General features: G+C 42.4%; 2 protein-coding genes across 4 annotated transcripts; both read right to left on the bottom strand.

The window, feature by feature from the left end:
* Positions 1-466: 466 nt before the first annotated feature.
* LOC147137828 (b(0,+)-type amino acid transporter 1-like) lies at positions 467-15,172 on the bottom strand. 2 transcript variants are annotated; one of them, XM_086050508.1, is made up of 6 exons: positions 13,934-15,172; positions 8,186-8,319; positions 3,915-4,044; positions 1,857-1,981; positions 1,680-1,767; positions 467-697 (listed from the first exon to the last, which is right to left on the bottom strand). In XM_086050508.1, the coding sequence occupies exons 1-6, from the start codon at positions 14,630-14,632 to the stop codon at positions 467-469; spliced, it is 1,407 nt and encodes a 468-aa protein (XP_085906634.1). In that variant the 5' UTR covers positions 14,633-15,172. The 2 variants fall into 2 exon arrangements, with proteins under 2 accessions (XP_085906634.1, XP_085906635.1); XM_086050509.1 differs by lacking the exon at positions 13,934-15,172 and adding an exon at positions 9,779-10,477.
* Positions 15,173-15,451: 279 nt separating this feature from the next.
* On the bottom strand, positions 15,452-25,763 carry utp25 (UTP25 small subunit processor component). Of its 2 annotated transcripts, XM_086050507.1 has the most exons (13): positions 25,613-25,763; positions 25,259-25,298; positions 24,086-24,269; positions 23,783-24,007; positions 23,561-23,649; positions 23,083-23,481; positions 21,991-22,207; positions 21,708-21,910; positions 20,087-20,269; positions 19,386-19,495; positions 18,835-19,080; positions 15,669-15,923; positions 15,452-15,632 (listed from the first exon to the last, which is right to left on the bottom strand). In XM_086050507.1, coding segments are annotated over exons 1-13 (2,253 nt in total). In that variant the 5' UTR covers positions 25,714-25,763; the 3' UTR covers positions 15,452-15,631. The 2 variants fall into 2 exon arrangements, with proteins under 2 accessions (XP_085906633.1, XP_085906632.1); XM_086050506.1 differs by having other exon boundaries at positions 15,452-15,923.
* Positions 25,764-26,027: the final 264 nt, after the last annotated feature.

Here is a 26,027-nt window from a genome sequence, read left to right as displayed (position 1 = left end):
AAATCATGACATTTTAATAAAATCACAATTACATATTCCTAAATCCAAAAAGTGATTCTGTTTAAACATTTTTGAATGTAAAAATAATCATATACATTTATTATCTTAGCCTGATTAGGGCCTTTTTATAAAAAATCTAAAATCAAAGAAAACAACTATACAAAATGAGGTAATCTTATCACTTTCATGTATTGTATGAGCAACTTCTTTCATTTCAGTATGACAATATCAGATGTCTGTTAGACTTTAATTGTGGAACAGTAGTTCCAATAAAATATCACACTTCGATTATTTATTTTGGCTAAGCAGTGTATGTACGTTAACCTTTACAGCACTGCAATTATGTTTAGACAGAGCACTAGTGTGGTAGGAAACCCAGCTGTTTAAGGTCACAACTATGAAGTTTCATATGGCTCGAAATTGCCAGCAAACAGCAGGAAAACCAAACACAATCTTTCCGTACACATCACAGATTTTTCTCTGCTGGGGCGACCTGTAAAAACAGCTGCAGGAATATGGTCAACTTGGTTAACAGGCTTGGGCATAGCTTGTAATGAATGAAAGGTATGTAGATGATGACCCCACTGAAAATAAATAAAGTCACATAGAGGTATTCGATCTGAGGCTCGTCAATGATGGGGGCCAGCACGAGGAATACTGCTGCGATGAGCACCACTATGGGCAGTATAAAGGGAACCTGAAGCAAAAGGGGAAAGAGCACAGATGCTGAAAATTATCCATTTGTGTTATGTTGTAGAAGGTTTTATTTTACAAACCCCAATTCCAATGAAGTTGGGAAGTTGTGTAGAATGTAAATAAAAATAAAAAACAATAATTTGCTAATCCTTTTTTGCCCTACATTTAATTGGATACACTACAAAGACAAGTTAATTAAGGATCAAACTGATAAACCTATTTTTGAATATTCACTCATTCTTGATTTGATGCCCGCAACACATTCCAAAAAAGATGGGATGGGGATTTTTTACCACCGTGTGTTACATCACTTTTCCTTTTGACAACACTCAATAAATGTTTGGGATCTGAGGACTTGAAGCTTTGTAGGTGTATTCCTTTCCGATTCTTGCTTGCTTCGATTCGCCTACAGTCTCCATTCGTGTTTTTACTGTTTCATAAGGCACCTTACATTTTCAGTGAGAGACAGGTCTGGACTACTGGCAGGCCAGTCTAACAGTAGTCTGTTACGAACCCACGCTGTTGGAGAATGTTGCTTGCCATTGTCTTGCTGAAATAAGGAAGGATGTCCCTGAAAAAGACGTTGTTTGGATGGTAGCATATGTTGCTCCAAAACCTGTATGTGCCGTTCAGCATTTAATGGTGCCTTCACAGCAGAGCTGGGCATTCCGTCTATGTGAAGGACCGGTCCGTCTATCCGTCACTGACGGACGCCCGTTTTGCTGACGGCTGACGGGAAAATTTTTAAAATACATGTATAGAAGCATAGATGGAAACCTCTTTATTTATTCCGCCATTCGTCTGCAGTCCGTCATTAGTCTATTCTTCGCGGCGAGGCTTCCATGGCCGCAGCGAGCGCGGGAAGGAAAATAGTGAGTTGTTGTTGCTCGGGGGAATTATTGTAGTCTATTCTTATTTAGGTTTTACACAACGTTCCGACTTCATTGGAATTGTAGGTTATATCTTACATGAGTCGAACTAACCCTGTATGGCCTTGGGAGCTCTGGCTTCTTAATCTTGAGGTAGAGGAGGCCAGACAATGTGATGGCATAGAAAAACCAGGCAGTGAAACTTGCAAACAGAAGAAAGATTGATTTTAGGTAAACACATAAAGGTACCATCTGTTTGTTTTCAAGAGATTCAATGGAAATTGTGGTCACCTGAAGAAGTTGACAATACTTTGAAAGTCTCCGGGGATGAGCACCAGCAAGGAGACAACAGTGGTGAAAATGAGTGCAGGAGATGGAGTCAATCTGTGCACGTGAGCCATGGAAAGAATATCCGGCTAGAAAACACACACAACACTTTATTCCATATACATTATTTGCAAAGGTATGGGGAGAAAAAGCATTGTTTTAAATCTGGATTGAAAAGTATTTAGACTCTGGGCTGACTGCACTGCTATTGGCAGCTTATTCCATTTGTGTGCAGCATAATTGCTAAATGCCACCTGTGTTGAACTCTGTGCTCCAATAATTGACCCAAGTCTGCAGATCTCAAAGCCCTACTGGGTTAATCTTCAAATCAGCATTTATTTAATGTACTCAGGACCCAAACCATTCAATGATTTATAGACAGTAGTAGAATTTTAAAATATATTCTACTGTTAATTGGGAGCCACTGGAAAGCCTTTAGCACTGAAGTTACATGTTCTGATCGCTTTGTTCTGGTCAGAACCTGAGCTGCAGCATTTTTGAATGAGGTACAGATGTTTGATGCTCTTTTGAGGCAGTCCAGTCAGAAGACCATTACAATAATCGAGTCTACTGGACATAAACGCATGGATAAGCTTCTCCTGGTATGCTTGGAGCAGGCAACTCTTCAACCTGGATTTGTTTTTCAGATGGTAAAAGGCTGATAAGCATTCTGGACCCAGTACATGTCAGACTGGACTGGAATTTTTCGTGGGTGAAGAAGTGGTCAGTAGGTAGATAGCTGTTTGGTAAGTGATGTGAGTCTTGAGATTGGTGGGGCGGGATGATTGGTGGATGGATGTTGGGTGTTTTTAAAATGGGCGTAATCGAATGATGAGGAGGATTAAGGGATGAGAAAATGGGGGGATGACAGTGATGTGAGTTGAATTCCAATACTGACAAGTTTGTTCATCTTGTCACCAAAATCCGAGAGAAAGTCTTCTTGTGTTTGCGTTTGAGTTAAATCCAGTGGTCGCTGATTTGGAGGGGTTTGTGTTGATGGCTAACAAAATCCTGTTACAGTACCTCTGACTGCTGTTTCAGCATATCAAAAGCTCCTGTGGGAATGAGGTTGGGGTTAGTACCAATCTTCTCGCCTTTTTCAAAAATATCGGATATCATGTCATTAGTGAAACACTGAACCTTGGTGTTCTTCTTGCTACAAAAGTGTGTTAAACCAGTTACAGCACTGTCACCTATTATCAGTGTTTGGGGCCCAGCAGAGCTCGTTTTGCTACGAAGGTCCACTTTCATAATCCGCCAAAACTCGCTCGTCCAGTGAAAGTAACTCAAACCTGTTCTTCAGTTGGATCTCAGTGTTCTGTTTTGGCAGTCCATATGTTGATTCCCTTCTCCTTGATGGAGCCAAAGTCCATGGCTACTCCTTTCTCGGTGTTGAGGAAACCTTCCGCATGAGCCAATTCCTTATTAATATATTGACGTTCAGGTCTGGCTGACGGCCACGGTCTTCTCTGTCTTTTGGCTTTGCTCCCACCACAGCTTGTGGTGCTAGCAAGCTGCCTGTTAGCATGCTCAGGTCCAATGTTTCAAGACATTAGTAGTGTGGTTTCTTCATTCTCCATATATCAAACACGTTGAGGTGGTGCTTTTTTGTCTCCAGCACTGCTATCTTCTGAAGGAGTTTGTGATATTCATCAGTGGAGATGATCTTGCTACTTGCCTTGTTGCTAATAGCTGTTATGTGCTAATTAGCAGGCTGATCTCATGTTGTCGTGAGGTGTTAACGAAAAATGTTTAAAAAATGGCCACAAGACTGTATTTAAAAAAGAAAAAATAATACAGTTCCATCGATACAAAAATTATCCAGGAAAAATCCAGTGGAAGAGAAAAAAAATGTAGCTTATCAGCGGAAAGGACCCTGCACATCAAATGTACACTCTTCACAGCGAGAGGCAAAAATGCTAAGTCACCAGGGAATTGTTTTCAATTGTGGAGAAAATAAGAAAATAATCTTAATTTTTAATTTTAAAGAAAGTCTTAATTTTAAGACATCAACATTCTCACCATGTGTCCTTCACGTGCAGCAACAAAGCACACGCGACCACCGCTGAAGAATGTCCCATTTAGAGACCCAAAAGCTGACAAAGCTGCAGCTAATGACATGATCCACCCCCAGGATCCTAACACCTTGTTCCTGTGGGGGGGAAAAGTTTCAGGTTCAGTGCCAAGTTTCCACACCACCCATTTCCGCCCAATATAATTCCCACAAGATTTTCCGATCATAGGGTCGGAACCCTAAATGGATTTAAATGTATAAGTATTCTGTAAAGGTCTTTCGGCACCAATAACTTTATTATTTGAAAGGATCTCTTCACGTAGGAATAAAAACGAAATATTTTGTCTATTATGTCATGTCATTTTCCAAACCGCTTATCCTATACAGGGTCGCGGGGAGTTGCTGGAGCCTATCCCAGCCGTCAACGGGCGAAGGCAGACTACACCCCGGACTGGTTGCCAGCCAGTCGCAGGGCACACATAGACACTGTCACTGAGCGGGAATCGATCCCATGCTGCCCGCACACAACTCGGGCGTGTGTACCACTACACTATCAGCGGACATCCTATTTTGTCTATTATTATTATTGATAACTTCATTATTTTTCATGTACATGTATTAACTTTAAAAATGATTAAAAATATATGCATACAGGCCGCAATGTTTATTGACCACGTCACTAGCTAACCGTTACGTGTGTAAACGTTGGACAGCATCTAGCGTTAATCCGTCATATTTTGGCTCTGTTTCCACCGGCGGTGGAATTGAGGGGCGTGTTTTGCAGCGCCGCAACCGCTGTGCAATCACAGACTTTAAAAGTTAGTGGATGCGCTCTAGACTGGTTTAGATCCTATTTGGGTGGCGGGACTTCTTCTGTTAGCCTAGGTTCCTCAGAATCCCGCTCTGCCCCTCTATCCAATGGTGTTCCACAGGGTTCTATTTTGGGGCCATTGTTGTTCCCTTTGTATTTGCTGCCCCTGGGTTCCATCCTTTGGAAACATGGTATTTCCTTCCACTGCTATGCCGACGACTGTCAAATCTATGTCCCGCTGAGCAAAAATTACACTTTCTCCATAAGACCACCTTTGTCCTGCCTAGAGGACATCAAAGCCTGGATGTCACTGAATTTCTTCAATTTCAATGAAACAAAAACAGAAGTTATGGTGTTCGGTCCCAGTGGCTCTTCTACATCCCACCCCGTTGACCTGGGCCCCCTGGCTTCATATCTAAAGCCAACAGTTTTAAGCTTGGGTTTTAAAATGGACAGTGATCTTAAATTGGACCAGCAAATCAGCGCTGTCGTAAAGTCGAGCTTCTTTCCCCCTAGACAGCTGGCTAAGGTAAAGCCCCTCCTTTCCCATCAGCACTTAGAAACAGTCATCCATGCCTTTGTTACATCTCGGCTAGATTACTGCAATGCACTTTATTTTAGAGTCAGCCAGTCCTCCCTCAAATGTCTCCAGTTGGTCCAAAATGCTGCTGCCCGCCTCCTAACTGGAGCTCGGAAGACGTAGCACATAACCCCAATTCTGGCCTCCCTTCACTGGCTCCCGGTGCATTTTAGGGATCATTGTAACCCTTTGCCATTCCACCTGGCCGTTTTACCTGAACGAAAGGTGCACCAAAGTAAATGTGATGCTGTACTTGAACCATTTGGAGTATCGGCAAATTTTTTGGTCTCTATTTGAAGATAACACTTTGAATTTTTCTCCTCAACTGTCTGAATCTTTTAAAGTGCGACTGGTACTGAATTATGGAAGTTTGAATAGATAGAAGGCCGTGGGTCGTCCGTGGGTCGGCCTTCTTTCTGTTGGTCCTTCCCTTTGGAATGACCTCCCATTGGATGTGAGGGAAGCCCCCTCTCTGTCCACTTTTAAAACCTGGTTGAAGACGCATTTCTATTGATTTCTATTGGCTTTTGATGTGACCTGAGACCTGATATTTTCAGCTCTTTTCCGGTGTGTATTGTAGATCGTGTTTTTTGTTTACGTTATGTATATGTTATGTTATGTTATGCTTATGTTAATTTATTGATTTCACTTATTGTATTATGGCTATTTTGTTGTTTGTATGTAAAGTGCTTTGTTACAGCTCAAGCTGTTGTGAAATGTGCTATACAAATAGAATTGTATTGTAGTGTATTGTATTTTCTAGACATCCTATCTTAAATAATGAGTTATTTCTAGTTGCATGTTTTTGCCGTGTATAGCTTCCTTGGTTCTATTATCCTGACGTTTTTTTGTTTGTTGCTAATTGGTTGATTGGCATTTTAGCAAGCGTCTTTTGTTGTTCGTTTTATCTTGGCAGTTTTTCGCCAGCGACTTCTGTTGTACTTTGTCGGTAGTTACTCTGAGTGTAAATACATTTTTGTTAAATTCATTTTTTATTTCGCTGTCTACGTTTGTGGGATCCACCTTTCCCAGTCGTCACTAGAACCTGACACTATCGTTTTGAGCCAACACTATGAAATAAGCCTCCAGAGTGAGATTCTACTTCTGATGTGAAAGATGCAGCGCCGGATGGTCTTTTGATGGCACAAACTACACTATATGGAGAACAAGTGGATCAGGAGGTGCAGCAACTGGTGCTCGTTCCCAAGCTACACACGTGAGGGCAATCCTCGAATGAATTTATGCTGCGTTGCGCGCATAATCGAAACAGTTCTGCTTTGGTCCGGTGTCCCAGCGGCTCCGGTTGCGAGTGCTCACACCTCTGACTTGGTAAAAATACTCAGCACAGCGTTGTTTTTTCATGTCACCTGCATGATGTGCCCCATCTCAAACTGCAAAATGATTTCATTGTCCGCTCCTCACGCCTGAAATGTTCACTGCGCACATGCGCCTGCGGCCCTGCGCTTGTCCTTGTGCCTACGGAGCGCTTGACAAAGCTTGCGCAGGCACCATTTTTGTGGAAATTGTGGAATAACATGCCAGTTTGCACCCTGTGGGTTGTTTCTGGTTGGACCTTTGAAAATGTTTGTAATGCATTACTATGGCATTGATTTTCTTTGTGTCCTCCTCATTGTCCGTTGTCCGGCAAGTGAGCATACATTACATCAAGCTGGATGCAATATGGACATACCCGTGTGTTGGTGTACTGAAAATGTTGCCATAAAAGTTAGCTATATCAATATAAAGGTGCATTTTCCAAGCTAAATTAATTGCTCCCAATCAAGCCACGCATGTAGAATCTTGCTCCACTTTGTGATTAGTGATTTGCCTCAGGTGTGCAATTGTGCTGGCTATACACGCAGGATGCCAAACGTTGTGCATCAAGCGTCAATCCCTCTTTTTTTACTCTATGTACTGCTGTGCAAAGTCATCTGCAGCCAGTTTTAACTATCCACCTCACCAACAAATTGGGGTTTTCTTTTAGCTCCAGGCATCTGGTAACTTTTTGAAGGCAAGGCACAAAATGTTGAGTCATCATTGCTAACAAGTATGGTTTTGTTTGTTTTTGGAGAGAGACATTTTTAATTGATTAAATTAACTTTTTATAGGCTGTTCTTTGAAGGGAATGGCTATAGGGTATCACTGTTTTCCCCCATGATCAAATTCAGCTTTTAAAAAAAATTCTAGTCCCCTTTTTAGTGAAGTGTTTATGTTGATTTAGTTTATTTAACAAGCAAAGTGCAACATTAGAATTGGTTCGGCATCTATTGCTACCCGTTTGGTTCTGAGTGTGGGTGTGCTGTTTATATTAAGAAAAATATGACGGTTTGCTGTAAAGTTTAGAACCAGCCACTAACTAATCTCTTTTTCTACCTACATGGGTATTAATTGATAAAGCTATACTGCCTTGCACTTTTGCCCACTCGTTTTCTTTTGTGAATAAAAAAAACGTGTATTTTTATATATAACTTAGCCTCTCATTCTATTTGGAACATACCTTTGAATGGGTGGAATACAATTGAGAATATCGTCGCTGTCCTGTGAACACTTATCTCCAATTTTGGAAACTTTTTTTTAATTTTTACATTGAGATGTCTGTAACGGGGAAACACCATTCATGTAAAAATAAGAAAATGAAAAAAAAAAGGACATAAATGTTTTTCACACGACATGATAGAATAGTTGATATACCTTGTTTCCTGGTCATTACATTTGAATGGACTACAATTGGTTAAAAATGAATGATTGTATATTTCATGACTGTAGGCGAAGCTTGGAGATAAACTAATCAAATCCTTCACGCTTCTTTTCATGGTTAAAGAAGCACAACTAAAGAAATGAGCAACACAAAGTAAACTTAAGTGGTCTTGTCAGGTGCTGCTACTTACCCCCACGTGACGGCCACTGCATTGGATGAAATGAGCTCTTTGGGCGTCATTACTGTCAGGTAGCTGACGTTCACCAGCAGATACAAGCCGGTCACCAGCGAGATGGCAATCACCACTGCTCTCGGAAGATTCACCTGAAATAAATGAAGGAACCGAGTGAAACTATTGAATTGTGATTTCATGTGTGTTGTTTCAGTGAGATATCTGCACAAGTGGATCGTTCAGTGTATCCTAACTTGACATTTTTCATTTTACAACACCACATTTTTCTCAACAGCAATGTCATTTATTTTACATGTGATTAATTTTAGCGGGCTGACTGATTAGCAGATCAGCTCCTCAGACGCTTGGGGTTTGAATCTTGGGGTCTTGCTACCACGTAGACTTTACTGTTTGCGTGGATTTTCCGTAGATTCCTCCCACATTCAGAAAACATGATTGTTAATTGAAAACTCGAAATTCTCATCGATGTAAATGTGAATTAAATTGTTTTTTGTCCATACAAATAGGGTGGCCCAAGTCAGCTGGCATTTAACACCAAATACCAAGCCACATTCTGCAAATCATTCGTTTGAATATACTATAATTATATAGAAGGTGAATTTTCAGCCTGTGCACGGTGGCTGACTTGTTAGCACATCGGCCGTCCAGGGTGCCTTCCTGTGTGGAGTTTGCAAGTTCTCTCTGTGCCCGTGTGGGTTTTTTCCAGGTACGTACTCCGGATTTCTTCCACATTCCAAAACCGTGCATGGTAGGAGAATTGAACACATTAAATTGGCCCTAGGTGAGACTGTGAGCGGTTTTGTCTTTGTATGGTCTGCGATTAGCTGGCAACCAGTTTGGGGGTGTACCCTGCCTACTGCCCGAAGACGCCAAGGATAGGCTCCAGTACATGAGGATAAGCATCTCGGATGATGGATGGATGGATGAATTTTCAGCCCATTTTTGACACCCCCTTGAGTCCACGTTGCCCTTAACATTTGCCTATAATGGGTGAGCCGGTCTCATACATAAGTCAGAAAAAGATGAGCAGATCATCAAGCTATTAAGTCCTATGAAATGGCACAGCGCTCTCCTTGTAAATGTGTACATGTCTTATCTGAATGTGATTGTGTGTCTCTGGAGAGCATAAAAAGCTTGTCAAAGATTGTCTTGGAAATAAAATCTTGGTTGAGGAAATGGATGCAAGGGGAACATCCTGATAACAATTAAGGCTCAAATGATTTTTGTCTTTACACTGCCCACTCTGTTCATTAATTCAGCCCACTGAGCATTTACATTAAGACTCCTGTAATATTTGTTGCTTTCATTTAGCTAGTTTTCCATGAAATTGGTTAATTCCAATGTATTTATTTTTGAACCATTTACTGTAATAAAGGAGGGTTATAAATCCCAATGTGGGAGTTGAGCACAAAAGTTTGCCTCATCAAGTAAATATTGAACAGTATACATTTTTTAAAAATCAAGTTACCAAGTATATCAAGTAAAACCAAACCTTTTACAGTTTTTTGTGCCATTTTACGTTGAAAGACCAGTTAAAAAAAACCTGGGACGTACCATCTGTAAAGCGAAAAGTCAACACGTAAGTCTTACTTCTGGATGTTTGAGCTCCTCAGTTAAATAATTCAAAGTGTTCCAGCCATCATAGGACCACAAGCCCTGATAGAAAGCAATACCGAAGGACCTGACATGTAAATTGGTTCCTTCAAAGGCGTTCTCAAAGTTCTCAGTGCCTTTGTCGAAGAGCATCACCACTCCTCCCAGTATGATCACCGCCAGTGCCAGCACTTTGACTACCATGGACACCACCTGGATGATGGTGGCCAGGCGCGAGCTCAGACAGTTCACCATGGCCAGAACGATGATGGCTCCTGCAGCTGCGCACTTAACCGCCAGCTGTGGAGGGGGGCAGCTGGTGAAAAAAGGAGCCACCGCGTATTCGGCAAAGCTGAGCGCAATTCCGGTGGCGCTGGCCGGTCTCATGATGGCGATGAAGCTGAAGACAAACATGAAGGCCACCACTCTCCCCGCCGTCCTCATCATGTAGATATATTCTCCGCCAGACTCTGGAATGACCGTTCCCAGTTCAGCATAGCAGAGACCCCCCAGCATGGCTATCAGCCCACAGGCTCCCCATATCATCAGGCTTGCCCCCGGACTGCCGATTGTGGCGATCACGTACTGGGGTGATATGAAGATCCCCGAACCCATCATGGTCCCAGCAATGAAAGACACCGCTCCGATAATCCCGACATCCCTCTTCAGGTTCAGTCCGTGTTTGTCAGTGGCCATCGTGAGACTACTTTCGGGTGGAATACTGCAGACTCAGGGGAAGCATTGGGTAATGATACATCTGTGTAAACAATGAAAGGTCAACCAATTGGAAGTGATGGCCTCCACACATGTCGGATAATTATTACTTTGTGCGTAGTGGTACAAATCACCCGCAGTTATCTCTTTTGCCACACCCGTCCAAGCAGCGCTTATCTTTTTAAGTAGTTTCCACCATGCAGTGTCTCGCAAAAGAGACAGCGCCCCTCACATTTCTCTAAATATCCTCGGATATCTTTTCATGGGACAATGCAAAAAATGACACTTTGCTACAATGTAAAGAAGGCAGTGTACAGTGCGCTTGTATAAAGGTGTACTGATTTATTGTCCCCTCAAAATAACTCAACAGCCTTTTATGTCTAAACTGCCGGCAACCAATTGGAGTACAGCCCTCAAGGTGCCCAAAGTGTTGATATTTTGCGCGGGCATGATTATTTTCCAGCTTTTAAGTTTGCCACTTGGACACGTCTTCCATTTTTCCATGAAGGAGCTGAGGAATTTCAGAGACCTTGTGCTCGTCCATCTTCCGTTTGAGGATGCCCCACGTGTGCTCAGTAGGGTTTCGATCTGGAGACGTGCTTGGCCAGTCCTTCGCCTTCGCCCTCAGCTTGTCGTCCAAGACAGCGGCTCTCAATCTTTTTTCAAATGATTTACCCCCTGTGAAATATTTATTTTTCAGTACCCCCCAACCAGCACCAAGCACTTTTGGATGAAAGCAAAAAAAAAAAAAAAGACTCAAAACAGAGTTCTGTGCCATCAGTGTCGGATTAATTCAACTTTGGAACTCCATTTGGAGTGGAATCGCTATAACTGCTTCGAAATAAAAAGATACAATTAAAAGAAAGAAGAAATAATTTAATTATAAATAACGATTGCACATAAAAATAATTGTCAACATAAAGTGTCTTCTTTTGGGATCATAATATAGATCTGTTTTCTGAAAGAAATCATTTAAATAAAAGCAGAAACTACAAAAAAAAATCTCAAAATGTGTATTTATTAAAAAGAAGACTAACAATACTACCAAGTGTCAACACTGAATATTGCAGTGTTGTTGCTCTGAATAGAGTTTTTTGCATTTAGTGAGACACTTGGGCTTGTGCTTCACTGAGGATCTTTGTCATTCTTGGTGGCAGGGAGGCAACTAATGTGATCAAGCTCGGTTTTTGCATTCATGCTACTTTTTAAATATATTTTAAAATCTCACATAACCCCGGAAGTTCCTACCCCCAGGGGTAGTTTCCGATCATACCCGGCGTTCAAAGTTCTCGAAATAACTGCTTGGTCTCATCAGACCACAGCAGACATGCAGACCAATTTGATGCAGTGCCATGTATGGTCTGAGGACTGATCGGCTGACAACCACGCCTTCAAAGTCTTCACTCAAACGTCTATTTTCCAAAGATCTGGATACGATGCTCTGGACATGCACTCGACTTCTTTGGCGGACCATGCCGAGGTCTGTTCGGAGTGGAACCTGTCCTGTTAAACATCTGACTTCATGCAAATCAGTTTCAGGGTGTTCGCATCTTCAAAGCGTTCTTTGACATGATGTTCCATATTGAACTTTCAGTCACCGGTATGGGAGGTTGACAGCAATAACACCAAATTTAACACTGACAAGTCACATGACACTGAGAAAATGGCTAATTGGGCGAAATTTGGACATTTTCACTTAATTAAGGTGCATGCTCACTTTTAATGCCTGCGGTTTAGACATAGCTTTGTGTTCATTCATTTTGAGGGGACAGTAAATGTACACTCTTAACTGTTTAATGACAACTGCACTTTATATTGTGGCAACGCCATTTCTTCAGTTCTGGCTCTGAATAAAAAAATGAGAAAATATTGCCAAGAATGTGCATAGTGTAGTCACTTTAGTGAGACTATATTTTTCTTTGTATTATTATAGTATATTACTATGGTAAGATGAACTTCATTATACAGAACCCCCCCCCCCCCCCCCCACACACACACACACGCCCACACACCATCTGATTTTGGATTAGAGGCAGGGTACAACCATGACTGGTTGCCAGTCAATCGCAGGGCACAGTTAAACAAATTGCTATTCACACTCACATTCATACCTTAAAGGCAATTTATTCTTCCATTAAGTTAATGTGCATTTTTTAAATGTGGGAAGCACTCTTAGAAAACCAATGCAAGCATGATGAGAATATGCAGGGAGAAAAAAAAATAAAGGTCCAGACTTCAGATTCAAACCCAGAACTTCTTGAACGTGAGGCACACGTGCTAACACATACTTCACACTGTTATCGTAGTGGTTGTTCAGTCACAGCAAGTGAGTAACATTTTACTTGTATTTATTTATTTTTTTACTTTTGGATGTCTACTATCTATTCCAGGGATGGGCAACCTAAATGATGGGGCCACAATTTTTTTTCAGAGCTACTGTGGGGCCACACATAGGACCGCATACTAACCAGATGTACAACAAATGTGTCGTTTTAAATAAAGACAAAATATGTGCATATGTCTGTTTTTTATTTTAATAGACGAATGGACGGAAGAGTGTTTTATATTTTAATGCTCAAATGCATATAAAAGATCCATTCCTCCACCACAAAGGCTTTGAAGCAAATCAAAAATCATCCCTCCCCCAGTACAAAGGGCTCTCGGATCAAAATTCTCATTCAAAGAGGGCACACCACTGCTGAAATTTTTCCGAAATTGATCAAGGGCCACTCCGAGTGTGGGTGCAGGCCATGCGGCCTGTGGGCCGCTAGTTGCCCATCCCTGATCTAGTCCATCCAACAAAATGCAAATTCCCTTGGAAATAAACTTTACAAGTGTACATCTTTTTACAACTGGTTTTATGGCTTGAAAAAAAGGTTCTTTTTTTTCTACAAAGATGAAAAGATTGGTAAGACGGGGAAAGGACAATATTAAAGTGGAAGTCAACCCAAACAATTTTTTTTTCAATAGTCCCACTAGTTGAAACAAGGCATTCTGATAAATGTTGCGTTTGTGGAATAAGAGTTAAGCAGCAAAATCCACCTGTGTTTAGCCATCTCAGCGGGCGGCCATTTTGTCACTTCCGTCAACTGAAAATGACATCACAGTGGCTCAGGGCTAAGATAATGACCAATCGTGGCACAGCTTCAGAAAACGGGTCAGCTGTGATTGGGTGTTACCTGAGCAGTTGTGATGTCATTTTCAGTTGACAGAAGTGACAAAATGGCCGCCCGCTGAGATGGCTAAAAACAGGTGGATTTTGCTGTTTAACTCATATTCCACAAACGCAATATTAATCAGAATGACGTGTTTGAACTAGTAGGCCTGCATAGAACCTATTTTTGGAAAAAATATGTTTGGTTGACCTCCACTTTATGGCTGGCTTTACATAGGCCAATGTACTGCATGTCAAATGAAAAACTGAATAACTTACTGTACCTCTGGGCGTTTTAATTCCTCTGTCACATAGTTGAGATTATTCCAACCATCATATGACCACAACCCCTGGTAGAAAGCAAGACCAATTGGACTGACGCCAATATTTGAGTTTTCAAAGGAGTCTTGAAAGTTTTCAGTGTGTCCTCCGGCAAGCATCACAACACCTCCTACTATGATAACTGCCAGCGCCAGGACCTTGGCCACCATAAAAAACACCTGCACTGACATTGAGAAGCGAACGTTGAGACAATTCACTATAGCTAAAGTAATAATCGCAACTGCGGCCACACACTTGACTAGCAAAATTGGAGGCGCGCAATCCGAGTAGAAGGGGGCCACAACATACTGAGCGAAACTAAGCGCGATGCCGACCACACTAGCGGGTCTCACAAATAACACGGAGCTGAAGATTAACATAAAGGCGACGACTGGGCCTGACGTCCTGAGGATGTAGATGTACTCTCCCCCTGATTCTCGAATGACGGTTCCCATTTCGGCATAGCAAAAAGAAGCAAGTATGACCAGTAGACCGCAGCATGCCCACACCACCAGACTGGCTCCGGGGCTGCCGATGATGGCCAGCACCGTCTGCGGCGACATGAAGATCCCCGAGCCAATCATTGTCCCGCCGATGAGGGACACAGCTCCCACCAGGCCCAATTCGCGTTTGAGGCTGAGCTTTTGCGTCTCATCTTCCATGATGAAGGCTGATATTGAAACGTCTGCCGTCCTGCACCTTTCTTCGAAACAGGAAAAACAATACAATTCTGTGGCCAAGGTCCTGCGAACAGCGACCCATGAGTTAATAATTAAGTCAAGTAAAAAGTAGATAGTTATCTACATGGTATAAAGCTGTGGTTCTCAAATGCGGTACTCGTACCCCTGAGGGTACTTGAAGGCACTTTAGAGGGTACTTGAGATTTTAAAATATATTTTAAAAAGTAGCATCAATGCTAAAAAGAGGTTGATCACAGCATTTGCCACCAAAAATGACAAAGATCCTCAGCAAAGCCAATGCATTCACTAAAATGTCTCACTAAATGCCTTCAATTCAGTGTTGACAATTGGTAATGTTGTCAGCCTTCTTAATTAAGCAGAGCTGTTTTTATTTTAAATCAAGTTAATGGTTTCTTTTTCAGAGCAGATCCTTACTCTGAGATCCCATACGAGGACAGTTTTTGTTGGTAATCATTATATGCACAAAGCTTTATTCATAGTTATTTTTCTTCCTTCTTTCTTTTCATTCAGATATAACTCCAAATTGTGTGCCAAATTTTAATAAATCAAACACCGATTGATTGCATAGAACTCTGTTTTAAGCCTTTTTTTTTTCATCCAAAAATGCTTTGCGCTGGTTAGGGGGTACGTGGCTGAAAACAATAGTTCAGAGGAGGTACATTCATGAAAAAAAGGTTGAGAACCACTGGTATAAAGAATAAGACAGTATTACTGCATACAGTAACTGCATATGGTCACTAGTATTCAAAACCGAGTGAACACAACACACCACACGGTGGGTGTGAATAAAGCCTGTAAAACATTTATTTGCCATTTCATCTGTGAATGAAATGTGGCATCACCTTGCAGAAACAACACTAACAGCTCAAACCACAATCATGATGTTGCACAATGTTTATGGAGTTCAGTGACTGATAATGCATCAACAGCCGTTGCACCTGGCATGTGATCAAGTCCCACTTAGCGTCCCGAGCCCGTTTTAACTGGCCGGCTCACTCAGCAGGCTTTGTCTTCGCCACCTGTAACAAAGAGGTGAAGGCTCTTGCTGGAGTGCAGCATCTGTCCGGCTCGCTGGGCACCGGTGATGGCAGCCAGCTTGTGGGCATCAAAGCGGGAGTAGAGGGCCGTGCACGTCCAACTGGCTTGCTCCCCCTGAGCCCCCGCTGTCAGCATGTTACACACTTCACTGTAGAAGTGCGGGAAGGAGGGAAGGCCGTAAAATATCAGGTTCTGAATCCCTTTGATGGTGTACCTGGACAGGAAAAAAGAAACAGACACGTTTTAACATTCTATACAAATATACATCCTTTAATATACAGTTAGGGCCACAGCATTTGTTTATCAACAATAGACCACTGAAAGGTAGTCAGGGGCGGAGCTATGGTTGGGCGTGGGAGTTCACAGGCCCACCCAGATTGACAGACTAACCACCCAGTGAGATTCATGAAAAAAAATACTTTTGATTTTTTTTGTAAATTATGAAATTATTTTTGAATTTGTCTTTTTTTTATTGGATTGAATATTAAGAATGGCATAATTGTGGTTGTCTCAAGAAGATCAGAAGTTCATATTCAGTTTGTCCTTTTATTTGAATATATGATGTGTTGGGACAGTAGGATTGTGCTCAGTGAGAGAAATATTCAGGCCCACCTTGATTTTTCCAGGCCCACCCATCAGCCACGTTCTGGCTCCGCCCCTGGTACAGTGTTTGAAATCAAACAATGAATGGCGGGAAGAGAAAAGTAGGAACAGCTCAGATTCCAAAACATAGCACATTATGGCCCGGTTTCACAGAAACGGCTTAAGGCTAGTCCTCGACTAATATGCTATTTGAGCTGGCCTAATTTGAAGTCACCTGCACAGGTGTATCTTAAAATTGTCATAGATTTGGCCTCTTCTGGTTGAAGCAAAGCCAATTGCAAGATCGCGGATTAGACTAGGATTAAATTGAAGTTTCTATTAATCCTGCAAAGAGGCAGGTTTAACTTCAGTTTGGTAGTGTTTGCGAAAGGGAGCACAGATAGTTTGGGAGCATGGGCGTATTTGGAATATCTACATGAACAACGACATTCACTACAGAGGCCAGCCAGGCAATTACAGTACTTGTGGATAGGATTAATCCATTGAATCAATTTGATGAAATAGCTTTCGGAGATCGCTTTCGTATGTGCAAAGAAGATGCGCTGGAGATGATTGCGCCGCTTGAGCCTAGACTGCCCTCCATGTCTCAAAGAGGAAGGCCTGTCACCACTACTCTACAAATGGCGGCATCGTGGACTACTACTTGGCGGCAGTGTATCTGCTCAGTGTTGCGATTTATTCGGTCCTTGGCCACATCCCGTGAATATGAAGTGACAAAGATACAACAGAGCTCATATTTGCAGTAGAGGGATGGTCGAGCATATATGTTGTGGAAAAATTCATACCACTGTTTACGCAATACACTTTGTTTTGAGCCAAGAAGATGCTGCAAGGTTGCTACTACTGTGCTGCACAACTTCCTGAAGCAGCACAACTGTCCTGACCCTCCAATGGAAGACTCGAATCATCCAGATGTTCCCATGATGGCGGCACAAAATAACAGAGGACTTGCACTCAGAACTGCTTTCACGTTGCAGCACTTTCAGTTAGAAAAAATATATTTTTTAACCATGAAATTATTGATTATGGCTTGTTTTGCCTAAATTGTGTTTGTGATTTTCAACATATATAAATGATGTGCTGAAAAATTAAATGATAAACTAAACCAAGGCTTTTGTGGTGACAAAAAAACTCTCAAGTGAGTGTGATCCCCCGATGTGATAGTACTGTATACTCCCACATTATGCCTACTGCAAAAGCAACTCAAAATAATTTGAAAGAACAACATTGATTAAAAAAAAAAAAAAAAAGTCAGTGGTCTGAGCTCAAACCAAATAGAGCATGTTTCTCGCTTACTGCAGACAAAACTGAAGGCAGCAAGAGCCACAAATAAGCAACAAGTTCATCGACATTAAAGTCAAGGCTTTGTGTTTTATTGTTTTTACTTTAGTTAAAGAGGAAATGAACCAACATATTTTTTCCAAGAATATGTTCTATGCAGGCCCAATAGTTGAAACAAGGCATTCTGATAAATATTGCATTGATGGAATAAGAGTTAGTCCACCCTTTTTTTTAGCTATTGCTGTTGACTGAAAATGACATCACAACTACCCGGGGCTCAGGTCACGACCAATCACAGCGCACCTGTTTTCTGAAGCCCGTTTTCAGAAGTGCCAAAATGGCCACCCCCTGAGCTGGCTAAAAATGGGTGGTTAACTCATATTCCACAAACGCAATATTAATCAGAATGCCTTGTTTCGACTAGTGGGCCTGCTGCGAACATATTCTTGAAAAAAATATGTTCGGGTTGACTTTGTCTTCTAACTAAAGAATTAAACTTCTTTTGAAATGCATTGAAACATATCGGAGCGTTTGGACCTTGAAAGGTTCCATTGGATCAATTTCATACCGAACACTTCCTTGCGTTGCATTATGAGTTCATTTGAGCCTCAATGCTAATTGGCTGGTGAGTATCTTCTTATAGAGCAAGTCTTTTCGATGTTTCTTTAGCCAGGTGATGGCAAATTAAAATCAGTGAGCAACAGTGTAGGTACCCGTGGGACTGTCAACTGGGGAAAAAGATGAAAGCAGAGCCATCTTGTTTTATTGCAGACTATATAGCTGACTGAAACATTAACTCGGTGTTTAAGCATTGTCACAGTGAATAAAGCAAAAGCCCTGTTGAGTCAAACCCTTTGAGAGGGATCGTTTTGACTGACATGAATGTGCCCGTTAGGGCACACGCAGCTTTAATATGCCTCACATAGACTTAACATGAGTAGCTGTAACTTTAATATGAACATGGCGGCAATCTTAAATACATCATGTTAACATAGCATACATAGACAACACTGTTGTAAAACTTTATAGAGTAATATGTTATTGTCTAGTAAAACAGAAGTGGGCCGCACGCACGAGGGTGAGGAGCTGCCGTGTGTGGCACATGACTGCAGCTTTTTTATTTATTTTATTTTTATTTTTAAAGCTTTTTGCTTTGATTGTGAAATCAAGATAACAAAAGACAAACTCTTTATTCAAGTATTTTTTTCCCCCATTTTTAGGAATTGCACGACAGCACTCACCTCTTGTAGAAGTGGAAGCGTTCTGTGAATAGCATGAACTGTTTATCGCCTTTCAGGAAGAAGTGCCTTGCTCGAGACACCTCCGATTTGCTGGAATACTCGCACACGCTTGCAAAGCTCATCTCCTGTTTCTTCATGTAGTTGCGCAACCGGACGTAGTCGAAGTAAGACGGAATGTAGATCAGCGTGTGCGACATGACAGAGTCCTTGTACTGAGGCAGCACTTTATCGATAAAGAACTGAAACCTACAGGAAGCAGGGACAAAAAAAGAAGAAGAAATCGAATCAATAATTTTGATCATCAATCAGTGACATAGGGAGGACATCACCCGTAAACGCTTGGGTGGGTTTTTCCAGCGTCCTTCAACATACCAAAAACAAGTTTCTTAAGTTAATTGACGACTCTAAATCGGTTTAAATGTGTGCCCAAACAAAACATGTTGTAGGGGTGAGCAAAAAGAATCATTTTGGGTCATTGTCCATAATGTTGAACAATTTCAGCACGCTGAGTGAGTGGGTGGTCAGACAACTGTGCCGAAGGTTCCCCTTACCGTGCATCATGATTCAGGAAGCTATCAGAGGAGAACATCTGGAAGACATGCGGCAGCTGAACAACAACTTGGCATATGGAGCCTGTCTTCGGGATGTTCTTAATGGAGATCTGGGGGGAAAACACAAAGTGGGAATATAATCCAAGCGGAAATGAACTTCAGGCAACATAAATAAGAAATTGTCAAGGTGTGATTCGATACAAGAGAGCAGCGATTCCCAATTGGCACCCGAGTGGGCTGTGAGAGATCATCGAGCTGCTGTGAGAAATTGCCTAATTTTACCTAATTTGTCCCTAAATCAATATTTATTAATTACAAATATCGTTCTTCTATCTGTGCCAGCAACGTATAGTGAAAAGCAGAAGCATTAAATGCTCTTTCATTAGATGGCAGAGAGTAAAAGAAAAATGCGTGCCCAACCCCAAGTCATGGTGTCCTGTAACTATCTCATCTTTGTGTTACATTCAACAGGCAGGCAGATTTTAAACTGGGTAAGTCTGTTGGTGAGTAAATTGAGACAAGATCATCAATTCTGTTTTTTTCTTTGGCGGTGTGCCGTGCCTGCGCTTGCTATTTTTCATACGTAAAATGGGTGCCTTGGCTCAATAAAAGTTGGCAAACACGGCAATAGAGCACAGTCATTCATTTCCATTTCTATTTGGGGTCTGTTCAACAAAAACTGGCCATATGAAAGGGAGAACCTGTCCACGGTAGTTGACACACTGTTTGGTGAGGATGTTGTTGATCTGAGGGTCCGGAATGGAGCTGAAAACGAGTGTTTGCCGGTAATGTCTGGCCCAGTTGTTGAGATTCCACATTCGCACCCTGGAAAAGTCCACGCCGTGTGACTCCAGTGGCTGCAGGTTCATGTGTTTCATCACATGCTGGTGGGGGAGAAGAAGTGATTATATACTGAAGGAAAATCGTCCCCCTGCCCCCCAAAAATACAATAGGACGACATCTTCCAAGACAAGAATAACTTTGGACAAAAATAATACAATTCAATGTTTCTGTAGATTTTGCAGGACCGGTGGGATCCTTCGACCCGGCCGGATGCCCATTTTTGGGGCTGGGGTTGGGGGCTGACAAATTTGAAAAAAAAAAAAAAAGGCTGGACCTAGCATGGCCGGAAGTGGATTTTAGTCCGGCCCACTAATTGGCCCTCATGCGTTTGATGTGGTTGCGAGACGGCCAAATTTCATCTCAGTCTACTCAGTGAAAGGCTTCTTTTTTGGCTTCTTTCTACTCCTGCGTCAGCGCGAGCGGCAACTGCTGTTATAGGGATTGTAGTATTGCCCCCCCACCCCCTCTTGTAATGGTATGCCCCAGTTGCAGGTGGGAGGCGCAGGTTACGTGATGTGAAAATAAGGAAATACAAACGCGCTTGAACGCACGTTGCTGTCTCACGTCTCTTCTTACACAAACAACTGCCACATTGATTCACATGGCCGACGCATTGTGCTGTTGGCGACAGGTCTCTAGTCATCTCGGTATCTTTATGGTTGTAGCAGGCACGATATCCATTGTTGTCGCTGTCTTTTTGAAGCGACGCCCCCCGACTTGGAACTAAACTGTTTCAAAACAACTTGTGTCCGGGAGTATATTAAGCTGCGCGCAGCTCTCAAGTATGACGCCGGCACATCAAGGTGGAGTTCATTCACTTCTTATGGGTCTTTCCTACTTCCAGAAATACGCCGTAGCAAACCTGCTGTGTATAGTGGTTTGCTGGTATGCTTTTAATTTGAAGGCTGTGAAGGAGGGGAAGTGTGCAAAATAAATAAGTAACTTGTTGACTGCGACTTCTGACCATCTGTTGGACCCAAATAATTATACAATGCGACAAAACCAAACCCGAGGCTCGCAATGGAACTAAGCACACGCAGTTGGGTAAGTAGTAAGGTACTAGTGGCGCATTTTGAAGCGTGTCCACAGCGGGTTTGAATAGTAAATTAACGAGCTAATGATACTTAAAAGCCTCTGCCGCTAGCATCTCTCCCACGGCGGCGTCAATCACAGACACTTTTTTGGAGGGCGGAACGGAGCGGGGGGTGATCATTTTTATAAATAAGGGCGGGGGGTCGCGGCCGGAAGGGTGCCCAGGTCAAGGGTGGAGGGTCGCGGCCGGACAGCTCTGAGATTTGGTTTTAACTTGTACATCTTGAAGACGCATTTCTGACAGACATGCAAGTGACTGGCCCGGAATTGTCCGTTTAGGCTGCCGCCCTCGTGACCCGAACCAGATAAGCGGAAGATGCATGGATGGATATAGCTGTGGTACGTAGCCCAAGTCTATCGTTAAGTTCAGAGGGCGAGTAGTCCTACCAAGACGTGTTCCCAGTTCTGCATGAGGAAGACATCAGCCTGGTCTACTACCAGTATCTGGATGGAGGAGAGGAAGTCAAAGTCCCTCTTATATTCTCCTTCCACTCCCATGACTGTGCGGAGACCCAGCGGAGAAGCAATGATGATGTCTGATGAGTAGAAGGGCGAGTAGAGGCGCATGTTGCCCTTGATTATGGAGACACCTGAAGAGAGACAGCAAGCTGCGCATCAGACAGAAAATCCAAAAAGTGGGCTAACGTGGACCTTTTTGCTTCAGCCGCACCTATCCTGAAGTGATCGTCCACGTTGCCAGAGAATATGGCGTGGTAATCGTCCGGTCTGCGCAGATTGGGCGGTTTGTCATCCGAGACTTGCCCAAATTCGTCTTTGAAGCGCTTCTTGTTGCTGACCACCACCTTCTTGCCTTTGCTCTCCAGTAAACCGATGAGAGTTTGGACAATCTGTAGAACTCCGCCTCGGAAGGGCACAAGAATCAGGACCTGCCATGTCACAACATCATATGTTAAAGTCACACCGCATCCATTGAACACCAAGATTCTGCCATCCATCCAGTAATCGATAGCTCAACTCACATTCGGTATGACAGCAGTATACTGCATCTCATATCCTCAATTAGCAAAAGTTTTGTGCATCTTGTCAACAACGGAGCTATTTCCGTGTTAGTTCAAACAACACATCTGCCTGCTGATTGCATCTGTGATTGGTTGAATGTGCGGGGCCGGAAATTCGCCTAACTTATGCAGAGTCATGAAAGCTAGATGTTAAGCGTAAATGGAAAAAAAACCCACACATACAGTATGCAGTTCTTTTTGACGTAAATAAAATGTTTTGGGGACTTTTTACCAGTAAACAAAAAAAATAATAAAAATCAAAACTACAGTACATGTTGACTATTTGTGGGTGGATGGTCGAGGTCACGGAGGTAAATTTCCACTTCGCAGTGCAAATACTTTCCACTGACAAGACATGTGACAAGGCTAAAATAGTTAAGCTTTCAGGCTCACATCTACTTAAAGGCAGCACAGAAAGACCCCGGAGTGAATGAGATTGTGCTTACAGTGATGTCTTATTTTGCGGAGCCGATCAATGACATCAATGATAGATCGATCCACTCGATCAGGTCAGTGAAAAGTCTAGTGCGGGTAGTTATTTTTTCTTCCAAAGTGAGTTGTTCAGAGTTAGGAACAGCTTTATCTTGGTCCCAAAAAATAGTATTTGAACAAGGGTGTGTCGACTTTTTATATGCACTGTAGCTACATTCAATGCAGTTTCACAAATGAAAGGCGCAATAATAAACACTGTCAGATTCCCGTACCTGTAAAGAAATCAAGTATTGAGTGTCGGCAGTATTTACCTTGGGCCGGGTAAGCCCTTGGTCTCTTAGTTCATCTTGCAACACTTCTCCACGCTTTGCCTGCTGCTGCTGCTCTTTGAGCTGAGCGTTGTGAGCCAAGACGCAGGAGTTGGCTTTCAGCACGTGGTTGAGAACATGGAGGCAGTAAGCCCTTCGAACCTGCGGGCCCACCTTCAACGGGCAGGTCTCTGAGTAGTAGAGGTCTTTGTATGTTCCCATGAGCGCCACCAGTTCCAGCTGGAGAGGGCTCACCTCCTCAGAGTTTCCAGACATGTTGATATTCTTCCAACTGGCTTCCAAGACTTTGTGGAAGGCTGGGAGCTCCGTGTCTTTGTAAGAGCGGATGGGGCCGAACCTCTCCAAGGGAGTGACGCAAACAAGTGAGCCAGATTTTGGCCACTAATTCGGCAAAACAAAACAATAATTCAAAAAAGGGGATTCATTCAAATGATTTAAAAGGTTACGTCAAAGTGAGTACCGTGATCTGGGCCTTTGCTTTGCTGCCTGATGTAATCTTTTGTACATCATCTTCACTCAGCTCTGTGCCCAAATGCTGGGAAAACATATCTGGAAGTACAAAGAACCTGTGTGTGTTTTTCTTCAAGTTCTGAAAATATCTGATCAGTTTGAGGAACTTGGCATCACACTAGGAAAACCTGACTTTTGCAGACATGTTTTTTTTTTTTTAAATGCTCCTCACCTTTGTCTTGGTCAGCAACATCAACAACGTCCTCTGGCCCTCTGTCATCAATCAAATTGGTCTCCAGGCAGAATTGGGACTCATACTCTTTGTCAATGAACTCATCACCCCCTGCCTCCTCCTTGCCTTCTAATGATTGAGAAAGCGCTACACCAGAATCTTCAGTTTCCTCCTCCTCCCCAGCCTCTTCATCGCCATCATCTTGGTCACCGCCAGCATAGTTTTCTGCAAATCACCCCTTTGTTTGTTACAATAGTAATGATCATATTTACCGTCCATATGCATATTTTAAGATTAGTGTACCTTCAACAAGCTCCTCTTCATCAGTGCTCTCCTCTTCGTCGGTGCTCCCCTCTTCACTTTGGTCATTGTGATTGGGTTGACTAAGGGTCGAAAGAAGTTTCTGATAGGATGTTTTCTGCTCTGGCTCCTCCTCTTCCTCCTCCAAATCATCCAGCTCAGCATCAGACTGTTCTGGGCTTGGTGCCTAGAATTCGAAAATATCAGCAATCAAAACAAAAAAACTATTTGAATAGAAAAATCAGTTTTGATTTAAAAGATTCTAGTGCGTTGAATTCAATCGTCCCATTTTCAAACATCAAGATACGTACATATTGAATCGTCTTTTATTGGAGCGATACATCTTTGATGGAAATGCAACATTTACAGCTGCATACTGGCAAGCTCACTCAGCCATACCATATCAAACCAAATCGTAATCCAACTGAATTGAGCCAAATCGTTCAAAACCGCCGTTGAATTGTATCACACCCCATGTATAGAGAATATCTATCAACCCTATATGGCCTATTGCAAAATAGGAGGTCATTTTCTGTTTCCCCAATGAAATTTCAAATAATCCACACACAAAACCAAAAATGTTGTGCAAGTTAGTGTTTTCTTCTTATTGTAAAAAAAAAAAATTAACCTGCTATCTAAGGTTAGATATTTTATTTTAAAAATAACCAAATTTTGAAGAGTAAAATCCCGGCTCCGGCCTCCCTGTTTGGGGTTTGCATGTTCTCCCTGTGGCTGCGTGGGTTTTCTCCGGGTACTCCGATTTCCTCCCACATTCCAAAAACATGCATGGTAAGTTGATTGGACTCTCTAAATTGCCCCAGGGTGTGATTGTGAGTGCGGATGTTTGTTTGTCTCTGTGTGCCCTGCGATTGGCTGGCAACCAATTCAGGGTGTCCCCCGCCTACTGCCCGAAGACTGCTGGGATAGGCTCCAGCACGCCCGCGACCCTTGAGAGGATAAGCGGTATAGATAATGGATGGATGGATGGATAGATGAAGAGTAAAAAATAAAATAAAAATCCAACTGATATGAAATACTTCATTTGTGATACACTTTGCAACCATATCGCCCAGCCCTACAGGCAATCAGTTTCTTTTCTTAATCAATAATGTTGGTGCCCTCCAATTTTGAAACGACCCAAGGGTCTGGTTTAGGGAAGGGAGTAGCATCACTCACCAGTTCCACTATTTGTGTCCTTTCCGACTTTTCATTGACTCTGTGAAAAGAACACACCAAGGAACGTTACAACAGAACAACAGAAACGAAAGAATTTGCAGCATCCTGTGGAAACGTTCTGAGGAATTCCAAAACAACCGCATCAAATACAGGAGCAGATAACCCCAATTCCAACACACAATTGCATTACATAATTGCAACCATTTCCCTTTCTACACAGTAAATATTGTAATACTGTCTTGGCCAATATTGAAACCGAGTTTCCATACAGAAAACTCCAGCTTCTCCATTACGTAGCTAGTTGACTAAGAATCCTCTTCTTTCAGCCTTTAAGGCGTTTCCGTTGCAACTTACACGTCGTGAAATGGATGCTCCTCTCCAAACTCTTTCAAGTGTTTCTTCTGTTTTTTGGACAAACTGGTCAGAATCTGCTTGTCGTGCCTTCTTTTCCCCATGTTGACACTCTTCTGTCCCACGTGAATCTCGGACTCGTGTGTTGGTTAATGTCCAAGAGCTGCGTGATACTGCCATCTATAGTACCGGAGTAAAGTTACAGGTCAGTGAAAATACACTTCGAGTGTACAGTACTTGTTTGTTTCCCAATTTGTTTAATGAGCCAAGACACAGATTTCGCACTTCAAAAATGTCCTGGCACACCACCAAACAAAAACGTCACAAAAGGGAATGAAATAGATAGATAGATAGATAGATAGATAGATAGATAGAGAGAATAGAGAGAGAGAGAGAGAGAGAGAGAGAGAGAGAGAGA

Source organism: Filicampus tigris, chromosome 13, assembly GCF_054856515.1.
Source record: "Filicampus tigris isolate MCC_2025a chromosome 13, RoL_Ftig_1.0, whole genome shotgun sequence".
Lineage (NCBI taxonomy): Eukaryota > Metazoa > Chordata > Actinopteri > Syngnathiformes > Syngnathidae > Filicampus > Filicampus tigris.
The sequence above is the reverse complement of the archived record's forward strand: the minus strand, read 5'-3'. Positions and strand labels throughout refer to the sequence as shown.

Excerpts from the sequence above, each read along its gene's own strand:
- LOC147137828 (XM_086050508.1), bottom strand. The coding sequence starts at position 14,632 with ATGGAAGATGAGACGCAAAAGCTCAGCCTCAAACGCGAATTGGGCCTG. Across the intron at positions 8,320-13,933 it reads AGGAATTAAAACGCCCAGAG|GTGAATCTTCCGAGAGCAGT; the intron begins GTACAGTAAGTT and ends CATTTATTTCAG. Across the intron at positions 698-1,679 it reads AGCTCCCAAGGCCATACAGG|GTTCCCTTTATACTGCCCAT; the intron begins GTTAGTTCGACT and ends CTTTTGCTTCAG.
- utp25 (XM_086050506.1), bottom strand. The coding sequence starts at position 25,713 with ATGGGGAAAAGAAGGCACGACAAGCAGATTCTGACCAGTTTGTCCAAA. Across the intron at positions 22,208-23,082 it reads AAGGGCTTACCCGGCCCAAG|GTCCTGATTCTTGTGCCCTT; the intron begins GTAAATACTGCC and ends GTGACATGGCAG. Across the intron at positions 21,911-21,990 it reads GGACGATCACTTCAGGATAG|GTGTCTCCATAATCAAGGGC; the intron begins GTGCGGCTGAAG and ends GTCTCTCTTCAG.